Genomic DNA, 21,306 nt, shown 5'->3' on the forward strand with positions numbered 1-21,306 from the left:
GTGCCATTTGGGACGTATCCTCTGTGGTGATTAGCTAGAACCCAGCAGGCAAAAGTGGTTGCAATGATGTCAATATAACCACATTTCAACCTGTTCTGGTTGTAATCTGGTTGTTGTAATGACGCTATTTTATCTAGCTCTGCCTGATGGGAAAGAACTACAATGAACATGGTGGCATCCAATGGTTACGTTATAGTTATATCCAATGGTTACGTTATAGTTATATCCAATGGTTATGTAATAGTTATATCCAATGGTTATGTAATAGTTATGTAATAGTTATATCCAATGGTTATGTAATAGTTATATTCAATGGTTATGTAATAGTTATGTAATAGTTATGTCCAATAGTTATGTAATGGTTATGTAATAGTTATGTGATAGTTATATCCAATGGTTATGTAATAGTTATATCCAATAGTTATGTAATAGTTATATCCAATGGTTATGTAATAGTTATGTTATAGTTATGTTATAGTTATGTAATAGTTATATCCAATGGTTATGTAATAGTTATGTAATAGTTATATCCAATAGTTATGTAATAGTTATAGTTATGTTATAGTTATGTTATAGTTATATCCAATGGTTATGTAATAGTTATATCCAATAGTTATGTAATAGTTATCCAATGGTTATGTAATAGTTATGTAATAGTTATGTAATAGTTATGTAATAGTTATGTAATAGTTATGTCCAATAGTTATGTAATAGTTATATCCAATAGTTACTCTGTTTATAGGAAGATGACGTTCCCTATTATATGTCATTGACATAATGGTGTCGTATGATCACCACTTATGGAATGAATCAGAGTAGGGCTTAATTCTATTTCAATCAATTCAGGAAGGAAACTGAAATTGGAATTGAACCCAAACCTGGTTTGAATGACTTAGTTAGAATGACTTAGTTAGAATGGCTTAGTTAGAATGGCTTAGTTAGAATGATGGACGGTGTTTCTTCTTCCATAAAAGTTGAGTAGCTCATCACCTATTTAAATGCTGCAAGCAAAATGGCACAACATGAAAAGCAATGGAGCTAAGCTAGCTAAGCCCTTTATCTGAAGACAGATAAAAGATCCTCTAGAGAATGTGGGCTATATACAGTCGCATGAAAAGGCCACGGTGAGCTTGGCATGGTAGAATATGAGAAGGAGTTGCAGAAGCTATAGTGCAGCAGCTATAGTTATACACTGAACAGAAATGTAAACGCAACATGCAACAATTCCAAAGGTTTTACTGAGTTACAGTTCATATGAGGAAATCAGTTCCTATGAGGAAATCAGTTCATATGAGGAAATCAGTTCATATGAGGAAATCAGTCAATTGAAATAAATTCATTAGGCCCTAATCTATGGATTTCACATGACTGGGAATACAGATATGCGTCTGTTGGTCACAGATACCTTTTTAAAAAAGGTATGGGCGTTGATCAGAAAACCAGTCAGTATCTGGTGTGACCACCATTTGCCTCATGCAGCGCGACACTTCTCCTTCGCATAGAGTTGATCAGGCTGTTGATTGTGGCCTGTGGAATGTTGTCCCACTCCTCTTCAATGGCTGTGTGAAGTTGCTGGATATCGGCGGGAACTGGAACACGCTGTCGTACACGTCGACCCAGAACATCTCAAACATGCTCAATGGGTGACATGTCTGGTGAGTATGCAGGCCATGGGAGAACTGGGACATTTTCAGCTTCCAGGAATTGTGTACAGATCCTTGCAACATGGGGCTGTGCATTATCATGCTGAAACATGAGGTGATGGCGGCGGATGAATGGCACGACAATGGACCTCAGGATCTCGTCACAGTTTTCTCTGTGCATTCAAATTGCCATCAATAAAATGCAATTGTGTTCGTTGTCCGTAGCTTATGCCTGCCTATACCATAACCCCACCGCCACCATGGGGCACTCTGTTCACAACGTTGACATCAGCAAACCTCTCGCCCACACAACGCCATACACGCTGTCTTCCATCTGCCCTGTAAGGGTTGGTGTGAGGTGTGACCCAGGTGCGGTGCAGGAGAGACAGTAGGCAGTAGGCAAGGATGGTGAAACAAGGATCTTTACTGGTGGTCCAAAAGCCAGGATACAAAACAACAGACTATACATGAAAACAAATGAGGAGCACAAAGGTCTCCAAAAAACAGGCTGACAACAAACAATACGAAATACTAACTCTGACTGGAAAAACACAATGACACAGGGAGAACACCTTCTCGAGTACCTGTAACTCCGTCACGTGATCCGACACTGATACGTACTGCTTGACATCAAGGAACTAGCAGAGAAAACTGAGCAAGGGAACACAAGGAAGTGAGAGCATAAATACAAAAGTGAATCAGATAGCCACAGGTGACACCAATAGGCAGATAATTAGTCCCGACTGTGAGTGAGGAGGTGCCTATGGTTGTCGGAGGATGACACCTAGTGGGTCGCTCCGGAACTGCGACCCACTCCTGTAACACTGCCCAGTACAGTTGAAACCTGGATTCATTCGTGAAGAGCACACTTCTCTAGCGTGCCAGTGGCCATCGAAGGTGAGCATTTGCCCACTGATGTCGGTTACGACGCCGAACTGCAGTCAGGTCAAGACCCTGGTGAGGACGACGAGCACGCAGATGAGCTTCCCTGAGACAGTTTCTGACAGTTTGTGCAGAAATTATTCGGTTTCAGACGATCCCGCAGGTGAAGAAGCCGGATGTGGAGGTCCTGGGCTGCCATGGTAACACGTGGTCTGTGGTTGTGAGGCCGGTTGGACGTACTGGCAAATTCTCTAAAACGACGTTGGAGGCGGCTTATGGTAGAGAAATTAACATTACATTCTCTGGCAACAGCTCTGGTGGACATTGCTGTAGTCAGCATGCCAATTGCACGCTCCCTCAAAACTTGATACACCTGTGGCATTGTGTTGTGTGACAAAACGGCACATTTTAGAGTCGCCGTTTAATGTCCCCCAGCACAAGGTGCACCTGTGTAATAATCATGCTGTTTAATCAGCTTCTTGATATGCCACACCTGTCAGGTGGATGGATTATCTTGGCAAAGGAGAAATGCTCACTAACAGGGATGTAAACACATTTGTGCACAACATTTGAGAGAAATACACTTTTTGTGCGTATGGAAAATGAAACGTGGGTCCAACACTTTACATATTGCGTTTATATTTTGGTTCAGTATAAATCCCAGCTATATATTCCATGAATGATAAGAGAGGATGACATGAGTCAGTAGTGTAGATAGATAGTGTCATAAATGAGCCTATAAATAAAACACTCTTTACATTCAACATACCTGTCAGTGGTTACCGCTCCAGCCAGAGGACAATCACATACATTCAATAACAAAACCTTCATCACCCATCATTAATATCATCAGAATTGCATTGAGATGTTAAGATGTAAGATATTAAAGTTTAAAATAAAGCGTTAGATTCTGGAGCATTTCCACGTATTATTTTTTTTGCTGACTCGTTATCAATGGGAGTTGCCTCTAAGGTCTCTTGGTCTTTATTTGGGTGGACAATCCTCCAACTCATCATAAAACTCTAGCAACAGAGTGTGATATTTACCCCTAAGCCTGGAAGGTTGTTCCCTAGTTGAAGAGGCCAGTCCCAACCCCATCCCACAGTGCCTTAGAGACAGGCCTGTTGTGGCCATAACATCGCTGGTTGCTATGGTAACATTTGAAGTGTGACAAGCAAAGCAGATAGTTTCTGATTCTCTTTTAAAAACATGACATGTGCTTCAAAAGTTAAACAAAGTCAAAAGTCAATATGTGACAGTGAACTTCAAAAGAAGGTCGTTGTAGATGTTGGGTTTCACCAAAACCTTGAGTTGCAGTGATCAAGTCTCAAGAAATGGTGTTGTGCTTCTGGTCGTGTGGTGACATTAAAACGACTGTTCAGATCTTGTTCCCAAAATACATACTGTAATGTGGATGTGTACATTTTATATCAAATACTAAGTAAAATATCTTCAACACAACTTTCAAACACTTTACCTTGAACTTGAAGCGTTTCCTCTAGAGGTTACTCAGAGAGAAAATAGTTACTGTATTAAATGACATGAGGCGGCAGGTAGCTTAGTGGTTAAGAGCGTTGTGCCAGTAATCGAAAGGTCGCTGGTTCTAATCCCCAAGGTGAAAAATCTGTCGATGGGCCCTTGAGCAAGGCACTTAACCCTAATTGCTCCTGTAAGTCACTCTGGATAAGAGCGTCGACTAAAATGTAAATGTACTGACATTCTTTGTCTTAAAATGATTTCAAGTCTATTGGGTAGCAAAGGCAGCATGTCTATCTTCATTCACTTGTCTTACAAATAGACAGAGTGGGAGTACTTTAGTACACATTGATTCAAACCATGATGATGTAAGTAGAGATTATCTAAGATGAGTTGTATTACGTAAAACAACACAGAGAGGACATCTCCTAGTTCTGTTTAATTAGAAGTTACATAGAGACTACCTGGAAACTAAAAAAAACACTAGAAAATGGGAATATCAAAAAATTCTGAGCATTTTCATGTTTTTTCCCTACATGCCAGAAAATCTTTTGTAGATCTGATGTAATTTTTTTTTAAACATAGGTTGGCACCAATGCCCAGTCAGTCAGCCAAGTGTTGGAAAATACTCAATGATGTACTCAGTGTTATGTGAGGTCACCACTGGCAGATGTACGCATGCTCAGGACCATGCCTGCGTCCCAAATGGCTCCCAGTTTCCTTTATGCACTACTTTTGACCAGGGCCCATTGGGTTCTGGTCACAAGTAGTGCACTATATAGGGAATAGGGTGCCACTTGGGATGGACAACATTTCTGGACCACAGCAGCAGCTGCCTGCTTTCCCTGTAAGTTCCCAGCAGGGTTGGGGTCCATTCCATCACTATTCCGACAATTCTGGAAGTAAACTGACATTCCAATTCCAATTGAAAAGCAATAAGGGGAAACAAATCTGGGATTGGAATTTCAGTTTACTTCCGGAATGGACTTGGAATTGAAAAAGGAACTGACCCCAACTCTGTCAAGTTTCCAGAGACCTTACCTGAGCAAGACTTGAAAGGAGCCAACCCTTGTGAATGGAAGGAGATATCTGTGGTATCAGTCTGCACAGGCCTCGATCGAGAGAAATACAGTACCTTGCATACCTGCGGGACCAAAATCTTGCCTTGTGAGGAAGATGGCATGGTCATGGTACTCAGCGTGATCGGGGTCCCGGCGCTGCTGCGTGTTGGCCCAGCGACACACCTGCTCCAGGCTACGGGACGGGTTGCCTCGCTCGATCAGGCTGATGGACTGGGGGGGTGATAGGATGAAAGAAAATACAGTTCTCCTTTCAGAAACAATCTACGAGTCTGATCCCAGATCTGTTTGTGCTCTTGCCAACTCCATTGCTGTCATTGTTAAGCCAGTGAGTGACGAGGAGTTGTCATGATAGCACAAACAGCTGGCACTCAGGCTAACAGCCTACCATAACTGCTGAGCTGGCACTCAGGCTAACAGCCTACCATAACTGCTGAATGGTATCGTCTCACAGTGTTTTATCATCATTATTACTCTTACTCGCACTCGTTTAGCAGATGGCGGTTATTTCAAAATGGTTTTACCTGCAATGATCGGGATCAGCACGCTTGTTTTAGCTACTTGAGTTGAAAGCACTGATTCTTATTTGCTCTGGATAACAGCATCTGCTCAATGACTAAAACATAATGTCATTAATAGTAAATTTGTACCAAGTCGGTTGAGAACATATTGTATGTACCTAGGGTGTACTACGGTCCCTGGTCAAAAGTAGTGCACTACATAGGGAATAGGGTGCCATTTGGGATGCAGTCCTATTGTTTTACAGCAACAGCCTGGAGAATGTTCTAGTGGTTGAGGAGAGGATTACGTGAAGGACTATCAGGGGTCTGCGCCAGACGTCCACAGGCCAAAAATCAGCATGCAAGTCATTATTTTGTCCCACAAGTCTGCTCCGACTTCAGAGCAATCTCGTTTGAGAGTGCTAGAGCGTAGAATAATTTCACGAATTTACGAACGCCCTTCACCTCGTAGAATATGACAGGCGTCGTAAACATTGGCAAAAATAACTGAATTATATTGTTGCCAGCAGCACAGTTACAGTCGCTAACCTTTTAGACAGTGCTTAATTTGTAAATCGGGAGGTTCCGGAAACTTGAGCGCTAGAGGGGGGTGACCTGGGGAGTTCTGAGGTACCCAAACATATAATTGCATTTGCAGTGGAGTAGAGGCACTTACAGAAGTTGTACACATGGGGAACATTTTTAGTAGCCAGGAAAATATGGGCCTTTTATAAACGCATTTCATGCAATTCTACGTCCTTTTACATGACTGGAGACTTTTTTGAATACTGCACAAATGATCAAAATGGCAGGCTACTTTGACACTGACAAACTGAGAATCTGAGATCATTAAAAACAACCTTGTCTTGAATCCATCAGTAGCCTAGGCCTAGCTGTGTGGAGACGCACATATTGTCGGCTACAATATGAGGAGGAAATTATAGTCCTAAAAATACTTTCACTGGCTCACCGAATAATGTGCAGCTCACTCACTGGTGATTGTCGATGCGCTCGTGCCAAAAGCCTATCTCTCACTCTCTTTTGTAAAACAATATTTGGAAGTTGATCATATATTTTGGTAGCCTACAGCATAGAGTCTTCTCTTTTAAGCAGGAGCCATTTGCTTTCCAACCTGTGTTTTCCCTCGTTGTATTTGAAATATTGAGAAAGGCCTGTTTTGTCTGCGTGCTGTTTTTTTCACTGACAGATTAGCCACGCGTTCCCAACTTTAGGCTTTATTCCTTGTTATTGGGCTATAATCCACAGCTAGGATATTTTTTTTAAAGAAGCTATTGATCCTCTGTGGCTACATGATTGACCTTCTCATGGTGTACTAGGCTATTCTGAACGATTTCGTTTATTTCTGAATAGACTTTGGCAAATGTATTTCAATGTATCGGGGTTGCTGCAGTTCCTCCAGAAGCCTTGGCGCAGCTGTGATTCTATAAGGAAATAAGTGCAACGCTGGAGAGATGAGAGTTGCAGGCTCATGTCTATTGGAGCAGAGAGAGAGAGGGAGAGAGGGAGGGAGAGAGATCATAGAAAGTGAATCTCATTCTAGTTATGCGAGAGATACTGAAGTGCTTCTCACACAGCCACGGCCAACACGCGTTGGTCTCAAACATAGGCTACAATGTTGTGCAAACCATAAACCCGGACCGGCCCAACCCCCCAAATCATCTCTTAGAATATTAGTCCCGGGCTGAAAATCGACTTTTTCACATTACATTTTTTTTGTGGGTGCAGGAGAACTAACGAAGAGGAAACTCCAATTAACTTTTATTTTGAATTTTTACATTGCAAAAAGTGAAAAATATTTTTTCATGCCACGAGAGGTACCGGATCCAGCCAAATAGGTTCCGGAACAAAACGGTCGAAAAACGGAGAGGTGCCGGATCCTGTTCCGGCAGGATCCGGCCCAAATTAAGCACTGCTTTTAGATAACATTCAAACAGTCTAACCAGCTCCGTCCACTAGGGCGAGTCAAATGGTGTGAGTTGTTCTCTCATTAGTTTCTGGTAGTAGCTAGCTAGCAGGCTAGATAACTTTAGCCAGTTATATTTGATTTATATATTTTATTTAAGTGTCATACACCTAACGGTCCACAGCCCACATGGGCTTACATCACACTACTAAACAAAATAAAAATGTCCTTGTACACAAAACAAAATACACTTAGCGTGCTTAGCTTGGGTGCTTGACTGCCATTGTGAGGTCAGAATGCTCGGATCAACCCTACTTCTCGGCCAGAGCATCCATCCAGTGAGCGCTCTGAACGCTCCGAGAACAAAACACTCTGAATTTAGAAATGAACCATCTGACAACGTTCTGAATTTTACTTACTACCCAGAGCGCACTCTGACACACTGGAGGTAATTTAGGAACGACCCTACGGTGGGCCCGGAGTTTGTCCTGAGCACATGACCTGGCCATGAAAAACTCTGGGCCCAAATTGACCCTTCGCTAAGCCCCCGCCCCAGAAGTTTGCGCAACCAATCACAGCACTCTGTCTCTAACCAAGCTGGTGTCCAACATCCTCGGATAAGCTCTCATTTCAATAACATGGAAGCCAATGTTTAAATATATATATATTTTTATATATATTTAAAAATGGCTAAATAATTGAACAGTGCACCAGGAGTACTTTCTACTAGATTCTGAATTGATTCAATGGAGCATTTTTCGAATCCGAAATTATACTATATTGTTACATTGTTTGCTAGCTGGTTAGCTATCTCTCAGTGTCATTGTCCACCACTGAAAATGCTGCTAACGCTAGCTACCTAGTTAGTATAACTTGTTTTCTCCAAATGTATGCTAGTGAGCCAAGTGAACTATGTAATGAACACAACTCATCGGCTGTCAACATCAGAATACAATTTGAGAGCACTAGTTAGCTACAGAACTTGATCTTACCAGGTTCCCGTGAAGCAATTGTCCTCACAGTCCACCACAACATACCCGAGAGTGTCCTGATTAGCAAGCGGTAGTGTTTAATTTCCTTGTGTAGTAAAAACACAGTTTGAGGTCATCGTAAGGGGTTTTCTCCAGTGGTCTGAAAGTGGGAAATGGGCTTCCCAGGAAAATGTTGTCTGAGGTTTGCAATAGTAACCCAGGGAGCGTGGCTTAGTGAAGGGTCAATTCTACTCAATACATTTGGCCTGGAGTTTTTATGTCATATGGTCAAGAAAAACATATGGTCAGGATACATTCAGGGTCCTATACTAGTCAACAGGTCAGGATACATTCAGGGTCCTATACTAGTCAACAGGTCAGGATACATTCAGGGTCCTATACTAGTCAACAGGTCAGGATACATTCAGGGTCCTATACTAGTCAACAGGTCAGGATACATTCAGGGTCCTATACTAGTCAACAGGTCAGGATACATTCAGGGTCCTATACTAGTCAACAGGTCAGGATACATTCAGGGTCCTATACTAGTCATCAGGTCAGGATACATTCAGGGTCCTATACTAGTCAACAGGTCAGGATACATTCAGGGTCCTATACTAGTCAACATATGGTCAGGATACATTCAGGGTCCTATACTAGTCATCCAGAGGGCAGACTGTGAGTAAGCCCCTGAAACACCCACTGGAGAGGAGCTCGACTCGACCATGTGTGTTTCTATTCACATGAGGTGTCACTATTCATTCTTGGACTGCAGTGAAGGAGGTGAGAGTCAAGTGGAAATAGTTGTGCTAGGAATCAAACACAACTATGATTCTGCTAGGAATCAAACACAACTATGATTCTGCTAGGAATCAAACACAACTGTGATTCTGCTAGGAATCAAACACAACTATGATTCTGCTAGGAATCAAACACAACTGTGATTCTGCTAGGAATCAAACACAACTATGATTCTGCTAGGAATCAAACACAACTATGATTCTGCTAGGAATCAAACACAACTAGGAATCTACTAGGAGTCAAACACAACTATAATTCTGCTAGGAATCAAACACAACTATGTACATTAACAGAAGATGACAGAGGTGTTCTATGCTTACTGCTGGTAGCCATACATACTGATATTTAACTAGACTACCCTGAAACCTGGTCCCGTTCTACCGCACCAGTACAACCCTTCTCACCCTTAACACAAAAGGTGTTGAAAAGGCGAGAAAAAGAGGCCTTCAAAGCTATACTACCTCCAACAAAATGACTGCTGTGCCTTTGGTTGAGTAGCTTCTGAGCTGGGAGTGGGACAGAGGGTGCATCCCAAGTGGCACCCTATTCCCTATATAGTGCCCTTATGGGCCCTGGTCAAAAGAAGTGCACTATATAGGGATTAGGGGAACATTTGGGACGCAGCCAGAGAGACACGTTGAGCGTGTTGGAGCTCATCTAATCAGGGTTGTATAAACACACTCTCTATCTGTCTCAGCCAACCAGAACAGAGAACCAGCCAGACACAGCCAACCAGAACAGAGAACCAGCCAGACACAGCCAACCAGAACAGAGAACCAGCCAGACACAGCCAACCAGAACAGAGGACCAGCCAGACACAGCCAACCAGAACAGAGAACCAGCCAGACACAGCCAACCAGAACAGAGAACCAGCCAGACACAGCCAACCAGAACAGAGAACCAGCCAGACACAGCCAACCAGAACAGAGGACCAGCCAGACACAGCCAACCAGAGACAGAGATGTGCTGGCTCAGGGATAAGCAGTCAGTTCAGTGCAGACAGATTGAGAGCAAAGGGTGTGGAACACTGCTGCTACCTCGCTCTCCAACCAAGATGCAGGATTTGAGGATCCAAGTGAAGAGGAGATTCAGCAGCTCTTGGAGGCCAGTGGAAGTTGATGATCATGTTTCTTTATGGTTCAAAGTAAAACCAACATGTTTTGGTGCTTCTTCAACAATAAAAAAGCATCCTTATCAATATCCACTGTCCTCCAAGAGCTGCTAAATCATATTTCCTCTTTACTTCAGTGCAGATAGATTAAAGAAGAACAGCAATATGATGGAGAGAGGGACAGAGAGAGGGAGAGGAAGAGGGAGAGGAAGAGGAAGAGGGAGAGAGAGAGGTTATTTCAGAGGGGGTGGAAACGCCCCCCCGAAATATGATTATCCACCCTTAATGCCCCACATTCTCATTGGGTCAGAGTGCTGTCAAGAGAAAACGGTGCGTTTCTTCTGGCAGTTTAGCTGTATTACAGTGCTGGCTTTAGGACAATGCGGCCGGCTGGTGAGAAGTCTGTTTAATTGGCTGGCTGGCTTTAGGACTTTGGAAAGCGCAGCTGCTGTGATCGAACAGCGCGACTTCTCTCTCAATTGAGTTGACGAAAGCTGTGCAGAGGTGGTCCTCTGTAGCTCAGCTGGTAGAGCACGGCGCTTGTAACGCCAAGGTAGTGGGTTCGATCCCCGGGACCACCCATACACAAAAATGTATGCACGCATGACTGTAAGTCGCTTTGGATAAAAGCCTCTGCTAAATGGCATATTATTATTATAAGATGGCTAGATAATTGCTGTTTGACTTGACAGCTAGCTAATAGCTCATGTCTATAGGCTATGGCATGTGTTTGTTCTAGAATGTTGTTTAAGTCCCTGTGTAGAAAGGCAGTAAATCAGCTTCAACTTTCCAAAAATTCCTTGGAGGGGGGAACAAATCTTTAGATGGGAGGTACCACTGAACATCAAACTTGAATATGGATCAAGATGGATCACTTCAAATTGATTTATTTGAATAGATTAGGGCAAATACAAATTAACAGTTGAAACAGTTATTCAATACAATGCATCCTAGTTTAAGCCAATTTCAACACTATTTGTGATACAATTAGTTGATTTCCCATGGCCACCCATTACTGGTTCTTGGTCCCCCCATCCAGAAAATCTTAGAATCGCCCCTGGAGAGAGAGAGAGCGAGAGAGACAGAGAGACAGAGAGAAGGAGACAGAGACAGTGCGAGCGACGGGTGTAATGTAATGTCTTACCTGTCTGTGATCAGGAAGAGGAAAAGTCTTACCTGTCTGTACCCGACCATGATCATGCGGACGAGGACGATGTTGATGTTGGTTCCCAAGGACTCATCGTGGTAGATCTCATCAACCTAAAGGAAGCAGCCAGAGAGACAAACAACATCAATGTATTTATTTAGTGAATTCCTTTAGCCAAGCCATTGCTTCCGGTCCTGCTGAGTTGAGGGAGGGTCTGTAGGCCTCCGCTGAGTTGGTAGATTGGACAGACCTTAGGAATGTGGTGCTTGGTTTGCTCCACCCCACAGGCACTAAGGGGGCTTGCTTTAATGCCCCATCGGTGGAGGTTGGCGAGGCATGGGCCGGAGGCACTCAAGCTCTGTGAAGGAGTCTATAGCCAGGTCCCAGATCTGTTTGTGCCGTCTTGCCAACTCTTATGTCACTAAAGCTCTGTGAAGGAGTCTATAGAGCACGTCACATCTGGCAAACACACAGCTGTTAGTTTGTTTAGCTTTCGAAGGATAAGGCAGCCAGCCAGCCAGCCAGGGCCGGCCTTTCAGAAGGATAAGGCAGCCAGCCAGCCAGGGCCGGCCTTTCAGAAGGATAAGGCAACCAGCCAGCCAGTCAGCCAGCCAGCCAGGGCTGACCTTTCAGAAGGATAAGGCAACCAGCCAGCCAGTCAGCCAGCCAGCCAGGGCCGGCCTTTCAGGAGGATAAGGCAACCAACCAGCCAGCCTTTCAGAAGGATAAGGCAACCAGCCAACCAACCAGGGCTGTCTCTCTCACAAAATATCTCTATTCTATCTACAACTGGTATCTATGCTGCTACAGTAAAAAGCCCCTATTTCAAATACTCTCTCTTAACATTAACAATAAACATTAACTTGCATCCATAGCTCTGTCTATGAACTTGAGTGGTTGCATTTCTCCAGCGCCATCCCTTAGCTGTTCACCCTCAAAAAGGTGGTGGGTGTTCACTTTGTTGTTGTTTAAATCCCAGATTGCCCCTTTAACACTAATATCATGCTAATAACCTGTAATACTCTGACATAGAACCTGACAAGACAAGCACCCCTACTGAACAATAACCTATAATAATCTGACATAGAACCTGACAAGACAAGCACCCCTACTGAACAATAACCTATAATAATCTGACATAGAACCTGACAAGACAAGCACCCCTACTGAACAATAACCTATAATAATCTGACATAGAACCTGACAAGACAAGCACCCCTACTGAACAATAACCTATAATAATCTGACATAGAACCTGACAAGACAAGCACCCCTACTGAACAATAACCTATAATAATCTGACATAGAACCTGACAAGACAAGCACCCCTACTGAACAATAACCTATAATAATCTGACATAGAACCTGACAAGACAAGCACCCCTACTGAACAATAACCTATAATAATCTGACATAGAACCTGACAAGACAAGCACCCCTACTGAACAATAACCTATAATACTCTGACATAGAACCTGACAAGACAAGCACCCCTACTGAACAATAACCTATAATAATCTGACATAGAACCTGACAAGACAAGCACCCCTACTGAACAATAACCTATAATAATCTGACATAGAACCTGACAAGACAAGCACCCCTACTGAACAATAACCTGTAATACTCTGACATAGAACCTGACAAGACAAGCACCCCTACTGAACAATAACCTATAATAATCTGACATAGAACCTGACAAGACAAGCACCCCTACTGAACAATAACCTATAATAATCTGACATAGAACCTGACAAGACAAGCACCCCTACTGAACAATAACCTATAATAATCTGACATAAACCTGACAAGACAAGCACCCCTACTGAACAATAACCTATAATAATCTGACATAGAACCTGACAAGACAAGCACCCCTACTGAACAATAACCTATAATAATCTGACATAGAACCTGACAAGACAAGCACCCCTACTGAACAATAACCTGTAATAATCTGACATAGAACCTGACAAGACAAGCACCCCTACTGAACAATAACCTATAATAATCTGACATAGAACCTGACAAGACAAGCACCCCTACTGAACAATAACCTATAATAATCTGACATAAACCTGACAAGACAAGCACCCCTACTGAACAATAACCTATAATAATCTGACATAGAACCTGACAAGACAAGCACCCCTACTGAACAATAACCTATAATAATCTGACATAGAACCTGACAAGACAAGCACCCCTACTGAACAATAACCTGTAATAATCTGACATAGAACCTGACAAGACAAGCACCCCTACTGAACAATAATCTATAATAATCTGACATAGAACCTGACAAGACAAGCACCCCTACTGAACAATAACCTATAATAATCTGACATAGAACCTGACAAGACAAGCACCCCTACTGAACAATAACCTATAATAATCTGACATAGAACCTGACAAGACAAGCACCCCTACTGAACAATAACCTATAATAATCTGACATAGAACCTGACAAGACAAGCACCCCTACTGAACAATAACCTATAATAATCTGACATAGAACCTGACAAGACAAGCACCCCTACTGAACAATAACCTATAATAATCTGACATAGAACCTGACAAGACAAGCACCCCTACTGAACAATAACCTATAATAATCTGACATAGAACCTGACAAGACAAGCACCCCTACTGAACAATAACCTATAATAATCTGACATAGAACCTGACAAGACAGGCACCCCTACTGAACAATAACCTATAATAATCTGACATAGAACCTGACAAGACAGGCACCCCTACTGAACAATAACCTATAATAATCTGACATAGAACCTGACAAGACAAGCACCCCTACTGAACAATAACCTATAATAATCTGACATAGAACCTGACAAGACAAGCACCCCTACTGAACAATAACCTATAATAATCTGACATAGAACCTGACAAGACAAGCACCCCTACTGAACAATAACCTATAATAATCTGACATAGAACCTGACAAGACAAGCACCCCTACTGAACAATAACCTATAATAATCTGACATAGAACCTGACAAGACAAGCACCCCTACTGAACAATAACCTATAATAATCTGACATAGAACCTGACAAGACAAGCACCCCTACTGAACAATAACCTATAATAATCTGACATAGAACCTGACAAGACAAGCACCCCTACTGAACAATAACCTATAATAATCTGACATAGAACCTGACAAGACAAGCACCCCTACTGAACAATAACCTATAATAATCTGACATAGAACCTGACAAGACAAGCACCCCTACTGAACAATAACCTATAATAATCTGACATAGAACCTGACAAGACAAGCACCCCTACTGAACAATAACCTATAATAATCTGACATAGAACCTGACAAGACAAGCACCCCTACTGAACAATAACCTATAATAATCTGACATAGAACCTGACAAGACAAGCACCCCTACTGAACAATAACCTATAATAATCTGACATAGAACCTGACAAGACAAGCACCCCTACTGAACAATAACCTATAATAATCTGACATAGAACCTGACAAGACAAGCACCCCTACTGAACAATAACCTATAATAATCTGACATAGAACCTGACAAGACAAGCACCCCTACTGAACAATAACCTATAATAATCTGACATAGAACCTGACAAGACAAGCACCCCTACTGAACAATAACCTATAATAATCTGACATAGAACCTGACAAGACAAGCACCCCTACTGAACAATAACCTATAATAATCTGACATAGAACCTGACAAGACAAGCACCCCTACTGAACAATAACCTGTAATAATCTGACATAGAACCTGACAAGACAAGCACCCCTACTGAACAATAACCTATAATACTCTGACATAGAACCTGACAAGACAAGCACCCCTACTGAACAATAACCTATAATAATCTGACATAGAACCTGACAAGACAAGCACCCCTACTGAACAATAACCTATAATAATCTGACATAGAACCTGACAAGACAAGCACCCCTACTGAACAATAACCTATAATAATCTGACATAGAACCTGACAAGACAAGCACCCCTACTGAACAATAACCTATAATACTCTGACATAGAACCTGACAAGACAAGCACCCCTACTGAACAATAACCTGTAATAATCTGACATAGAACCTGACAAGACAAGCACCCCTACTGAACAATAACCTATAATAATCTGACATAGAACCTGACAAGACAAGCACCCCTACTGAACAATAACCTATAATAATCTGACATAGAACCTGACAAGACAAGCACCCCTACTGAACAATAACCTATAATAATCTGACATAGAACCTGACAAGACAAGCACCCCTACTGAACAATAACCTATAATAATCTGACATAGAACCTGACAAGACAAGCACCCCTACTGAACAATAACCTATAATACTCTGACATAGAACCTGACAAGACAAGCACCCCTACTGAACAATAACCTATAATAATCTGACATAGAACCTGACAAGACAAGCACCCCTACTGAACAATAACCTATAATAATCTGACATAGAACCTGACAAGACAAGCACCCCTACTGAACAATAACCTATAATAATCTGACATAGAACCTGACAAGACAAGCACCCCTACTGAACAATAACCTGTAATAATCTGACATAGAACCTGACAAGACAAGCACCCCTACTGAACAATAACCTGTAATAATCTGACATAGAACCTGACAAGACAAGCACCCCTACTGAACAATAACCTATAATAATCTGACATAGAACCTGACAAGACAAGCACCCCTACTGAACAATAACCTGTAATAATCTGACATAGAACCTGACAAGACAAGCACCCCTACTGAACAATAACCTATAATAATCTGACATAGAACCTGACAAGACAAGCACCCCTACTGAACAATAACCTGTAATAATCTGACATAGAACCTGACAAGACAAGCACCCCTACTGAACAATAACCTATAATAATCTGACATAGAACCTGACAAGACAAGCACCCCTACTGAACAATAACCTATAATAATCTGACATAGAACCTGACAAGACAAGCACCCCTACTGAACAATAACCTATAATAATCTGACATAGAACCTGACAAGACAAGCACCCCTACTGAACAATAACCTATAATAATCTGACATAGAACCTGACAAGACAAGCACCCCTACTGAACAATAACCTATAATAATCTGACATAGAACCTGACAAGACAAGCACCCCTACTGAACAATAACCTGTAATACTCTGACATAGAACCTGACAAGACAAGCACCCCTACTGAACAATAACCTATAATAATCTGACATAGAACCTGACAAGACAAGCACCCCTACTGAACAATAACCTATAATAATCTGACATAGAACCTGACAAGACAAGCACCCCTACTGAACAATAACCTATAATAATCTGACATAGAACCTGACAAGACAAGCACCCCTACTGAACAATAACCTGTAATAATCTGACATAGAACCTGACAAGACAAGCACCCCTACTGAACAATAACCTATAATAATCTGACATAGAACCTGACAAGACAAGCACCCCTACTGAACAATAACCTGTAATAATCTGACATAGAACCTGACAAGACAAGCACCCCTACTGAACAATAACCTATAATAATCTGACATAGAACCTGACAAGACAAGCACCCCTACAGAACAATAACCTGTAATAATCTGACATAGAACCTGACAAGACAAGCACCCCTACTGAACAATAACCTATAATAATCTGACATAGAACCTGACAAGACAAGCACCCCTACTGAACAATAACCTATAATAATCTGACATAGAACCTGACAAGACAAGCACCCCTACTGAACAATAACCTATAATAATCTGACATAGAACCTGACAAGACAAGCACCCCTACTGAACAATAACCTATAATAATCTGACATAGAATCTGACAAGACAAGCACCCCTACTGAACAATAACCTATAATAATCTGACATAGAATCTGACAAGACAAGCACCCCTACTGAACAATAACCTGTAATACTCTGACATAGAACCTGACAAGACAAGCACCCCTACTGAACAATAACCTGTAATACTCTGACATAGAACCTGACAAGACAAGCACCCCTACTGAACAATAACCTATAATAATCTGACATAGAACCTGACAAGACAAGCACCCCTACTGAACAATAACCTATAATAATCTGACATAGAACCTGACAAGACAAGCACCCCTACTGAACAATAACCTATAATAATCTGACATAGAACCTGACAAGACAAGCACCCCTCCTGAACAATAACCTATAATAATCTGACATAGAACCTGACAAGACAAGCACCCCTACTGAACAATAACCTATAATAATCTGACATAGAACCTGACAAGACAAGCACCCCTACTGAACAATAACCTATAATAATCTGACATAGAACCTGACAAGACAAGCACCCCTACTGAACAATAACCTATACTAATCTGACATAGAACCTGACAAGACAAGCACCCCTACTGAACAATAACCTATAATAATCTGACATAGAACCTGACAAGACAAGCACCCCTACTGAACAATAACCTGTAATAATCTGACATAGAACCTGACAAGACAAGCACCCCTACTGAACAATAACCTATAATAATCTGACATAGAACCTGACAAGACAAGCACCCCTACTGAACAATAACCTATAATAATCTGACATAGAACCTGACAAGACAAGCACCCCTACTGAACAATAACCTATAATAATCTGACATAGAACCTGACAAGACAAGCACCCCTACTGAACAATAACCTATAATAATCTGACATAGAACCTGACAAGACAAGCACCCCTACTGAACAATAACCTATACTAATCTGACATAGAACCTGACAAGACAAGCACCCCTACTGAACAATAACCTATAATAATCTGACATAGAACCTGACAAGACAAGCACCCCTACTGAACAATAACCTGTAATAATCTGACATAGAACCTGACAAGACAAGCACCCCTCCTGAACAATAACCTATAATAATCTGACATAGAACCTGACAAGACAAGCACCCCTACTGAACAATAACCTATAATAATCTGACATAGAACCTGACAAGACAAGCACCCCTACTGAACAATAACCTATAATAATCTGACATAGAACCTGACAAGACAAGCACCCCTACTGAACAATAACCTATACTAATCTGACATAGAACCTGACAAGACAAGCACCCCTACTGAACAATAACCTATAATAATCTGACATAGAACCTGACAAGACAAGCACCCCTACTGAACAATAACCTATAATAATCTGACATAGAACCTGACAAGACAAGCACCCCTACTGAACAATAACCTATAATAATCTGACATAGAACCTGACAAGACAAGCACCCCTACTGAACAATAACCTATAATAATCTGACATAGAACCTGACAAGACAAGCACCCCTACTGAACAATAACCTATAATAATCTGACATAGAACCTGACAAGACAAGCACCCCTACTGAACAATAACCTATAATAATCTGACATAGAACCTGACAAGACAAGCACCCCTACTGAACAATAACCTATACTAATCTGACATAGAACCTGACAAGACAAGCACCCCTACTGAACAATAACCTATAATAATCTGACATAGAACCTGACAAGACAAGCACCCCTACTGAACAATAACCTGTAATAATCTGACATAGAACCTGACAAGACAAGCACCCCTACTGAACAATAACCTATAATAATCTGACATAGAACCTGACAAGACAAGCACCCCTACTGAACAATAACCTATAATAATCTGACATAGAACCTGACAAGACAAGCACCCCTACTGAACAATAACCTATAATAATCTGACATAGAACCTGACAAGACAAGCACCCCTACTGAACAATAACCTATAATAATCTGACATAGAACCTGACAAGACAAGCACCCCTACTGAACAATAACCTATAATAATCTGACATAGAACCTGACAAGACAAGCACCCCTACTGAACAATAACCTATAATAATCTGACATAGAACCTGACAAGACAAGCACCCCTACTGAACAATAACCTATAATAATCTGACATAGAACCTGACAAGACAAGCACCCCTACTGAACAATAACCTATAATAATCTGACATAGAACCTGACAAGACAAGCACCCCTACTGAACAATAACCTGTAATACTCTGACATAGAACCTGACAAGACAAGCACCCCTACTGAACAATAACCTATAATAATCTGACATAGAACCTGACAAGACAAGCACCCCTACTGAACAATAACCTATATTAATCTGACATAGAACCTGACAAGACAAGCACCCCTACTGAATATAGTTCACACCAATGTGCTTCCACTCGACAGCACAGGAGTGGAAGCACTCCCCTCTACAGAAATAGAGAGAATATGTGTGTGTGTGTGTGTGTGTGTGTGTGTGTGTGCTCTGTCTGCTCTCTGCTGGTTTGGTTTTGCATACATTTAATGGGATGCTGCTATCCACAGTGAGTGGATGGTAATGGGATGCTGCTACCCACAGTGAGTGGGTGGTAATGGGATGCTGCTACCCACAGTGAGTGGATGGTAATGGGATGCTGCTACCCACAGTGAGTGGGCGGGAGTGGGATGCTGCTACCCACAGTGAGTGGGTGGTAATGGGATGCTGCTACCCACAGTGAGTGGGTGGTAATGGGATGCTGCTATCCACAGTGAGTGGGTGGTAATGGGATGCTGCTACCCACAGTGAGTGGGTGGTAATGGGATGCTGCTACCCACAGTGAGTGGGTGGTAATGGGATGCTGCTACCCACAGTGATTGGGTGGTAATGGGATGCTGCTACCCACAGTGAGTGGGTGGTAATGGGATGCTGCTACCCACAGGGAGTGGGTGGTAATGGGATGCTGCTACCCACAGTGAGTGGGTGGTAATGGGATGCTGCTACCCACAGGGAGTGGGTGGTAATGGGATGCTGCTACCCACAGTGAGTGGGTGGTAATGGGATGCTGCTACCCACAGTGAGTGGGTGGTAATGGGATGCTGCTACCCACAGTGAGTGGGTGGTAATGGGATGCTGCTACCCACAGGGAGTGGGTGTGTTTGGTTCTTTTTAATGCTTCTCATGCTGGTGCTGTGCCTTGTTGGCCACGGGGCTGTGGAGTTGTTCTCCCTCTATTCTTATGAGTTGTGATTCAACAGGCAACCATGTGCCATATCTTGTTAAAACATTGGCACGCGTCCAATGAAACCACTGTTATTATGCAATGGCTGAACTAGTCTGACCTAGAAATGCTACGATGATTGCCATTTGGCCCCATAATGATGCTCTGGAATGTGTGTGGACTTAATGGAGGAGGTTCAAGCCAACATGGAATTCCAATCAAGAGTCAAACCAAGTCTGCACTGTAAAAAAAGAAGGAAAAAAAAGAAAGTTGTTTCAACTAATTATTATTAACTAACTGGTTCCACCGCTTTTTTTTTAGTTTACTCAACTTTTTGGTCAGTGTTACCTGAACTAAAAGAGTATAGTTGGGCCAAACTTACTGTAGCTCCAACTTGAGAAAACGTAGGCAGAAATTCAGTGAACATAAAATGATGCATTTACTCAATTTGTCTCATATATTCATTCAACTAAAATTATTATTTGTGCATCTTAACTAACAAAAACGCTCTGGAACTAGTTACACACACAGTGGTTTTAATACACAATGTTTTCAACTGACATATTTGACACACTGACATTGTGTATGTTCATTTATACAGTAATTGTTATTCAACATGTTCTCACCTGGGATTTGAACTCACAACCTCTTGGTTCACAGCATTCCAATCTTCCTGTTACGCCA

At 41.9% G+C, this 21,306-nt stretch overlaps 1 protein-coding gene across 1 annotated transcript in view; it reads right to left on the reverse strand.

Moving 5' to 3' along the window:
• LOC311124042 (A disintegrin and metalloproteinase with thrombospondin motifs 14-like) overlaps positions 1 to 21,306 on the reverse strand; it is a gene marked incomplete at both ends in the record, with an annotated part of 95,608 nt that overhangs the window by 15,214 nt on the left and 59,088 nt on the right. The window contains 2 exons of the mRNA XM_084198256.1: positions 5,137 to 5,293; positions 11,564 to 11,647. Coding sequence (XP_084054382.1) covers positions 5,137 to 5,293; positions 11,564 to 11,647 — 241 coding nt within the window. The remainder of the gene's footprint in view (positions 1 to 5,136; positions 5,294 to 11,563; positions 11,648 to 21,306) is intronic.

The sequence above is a fragment of the Coregonus lavaretus genome (genome assembly GCF_964263955.1).
Source record: "Coregonus lavaretus genome assembly, contig: HAP1_SCAFFOLD_905, whole genome shotgun sequence".
Lineage (NCBI taxonomy): Eukaryota > Metazoa > Chordata > Actinopteri > Salmoniformes > Salmonidae > Coregonus > Coregonus lavaretus.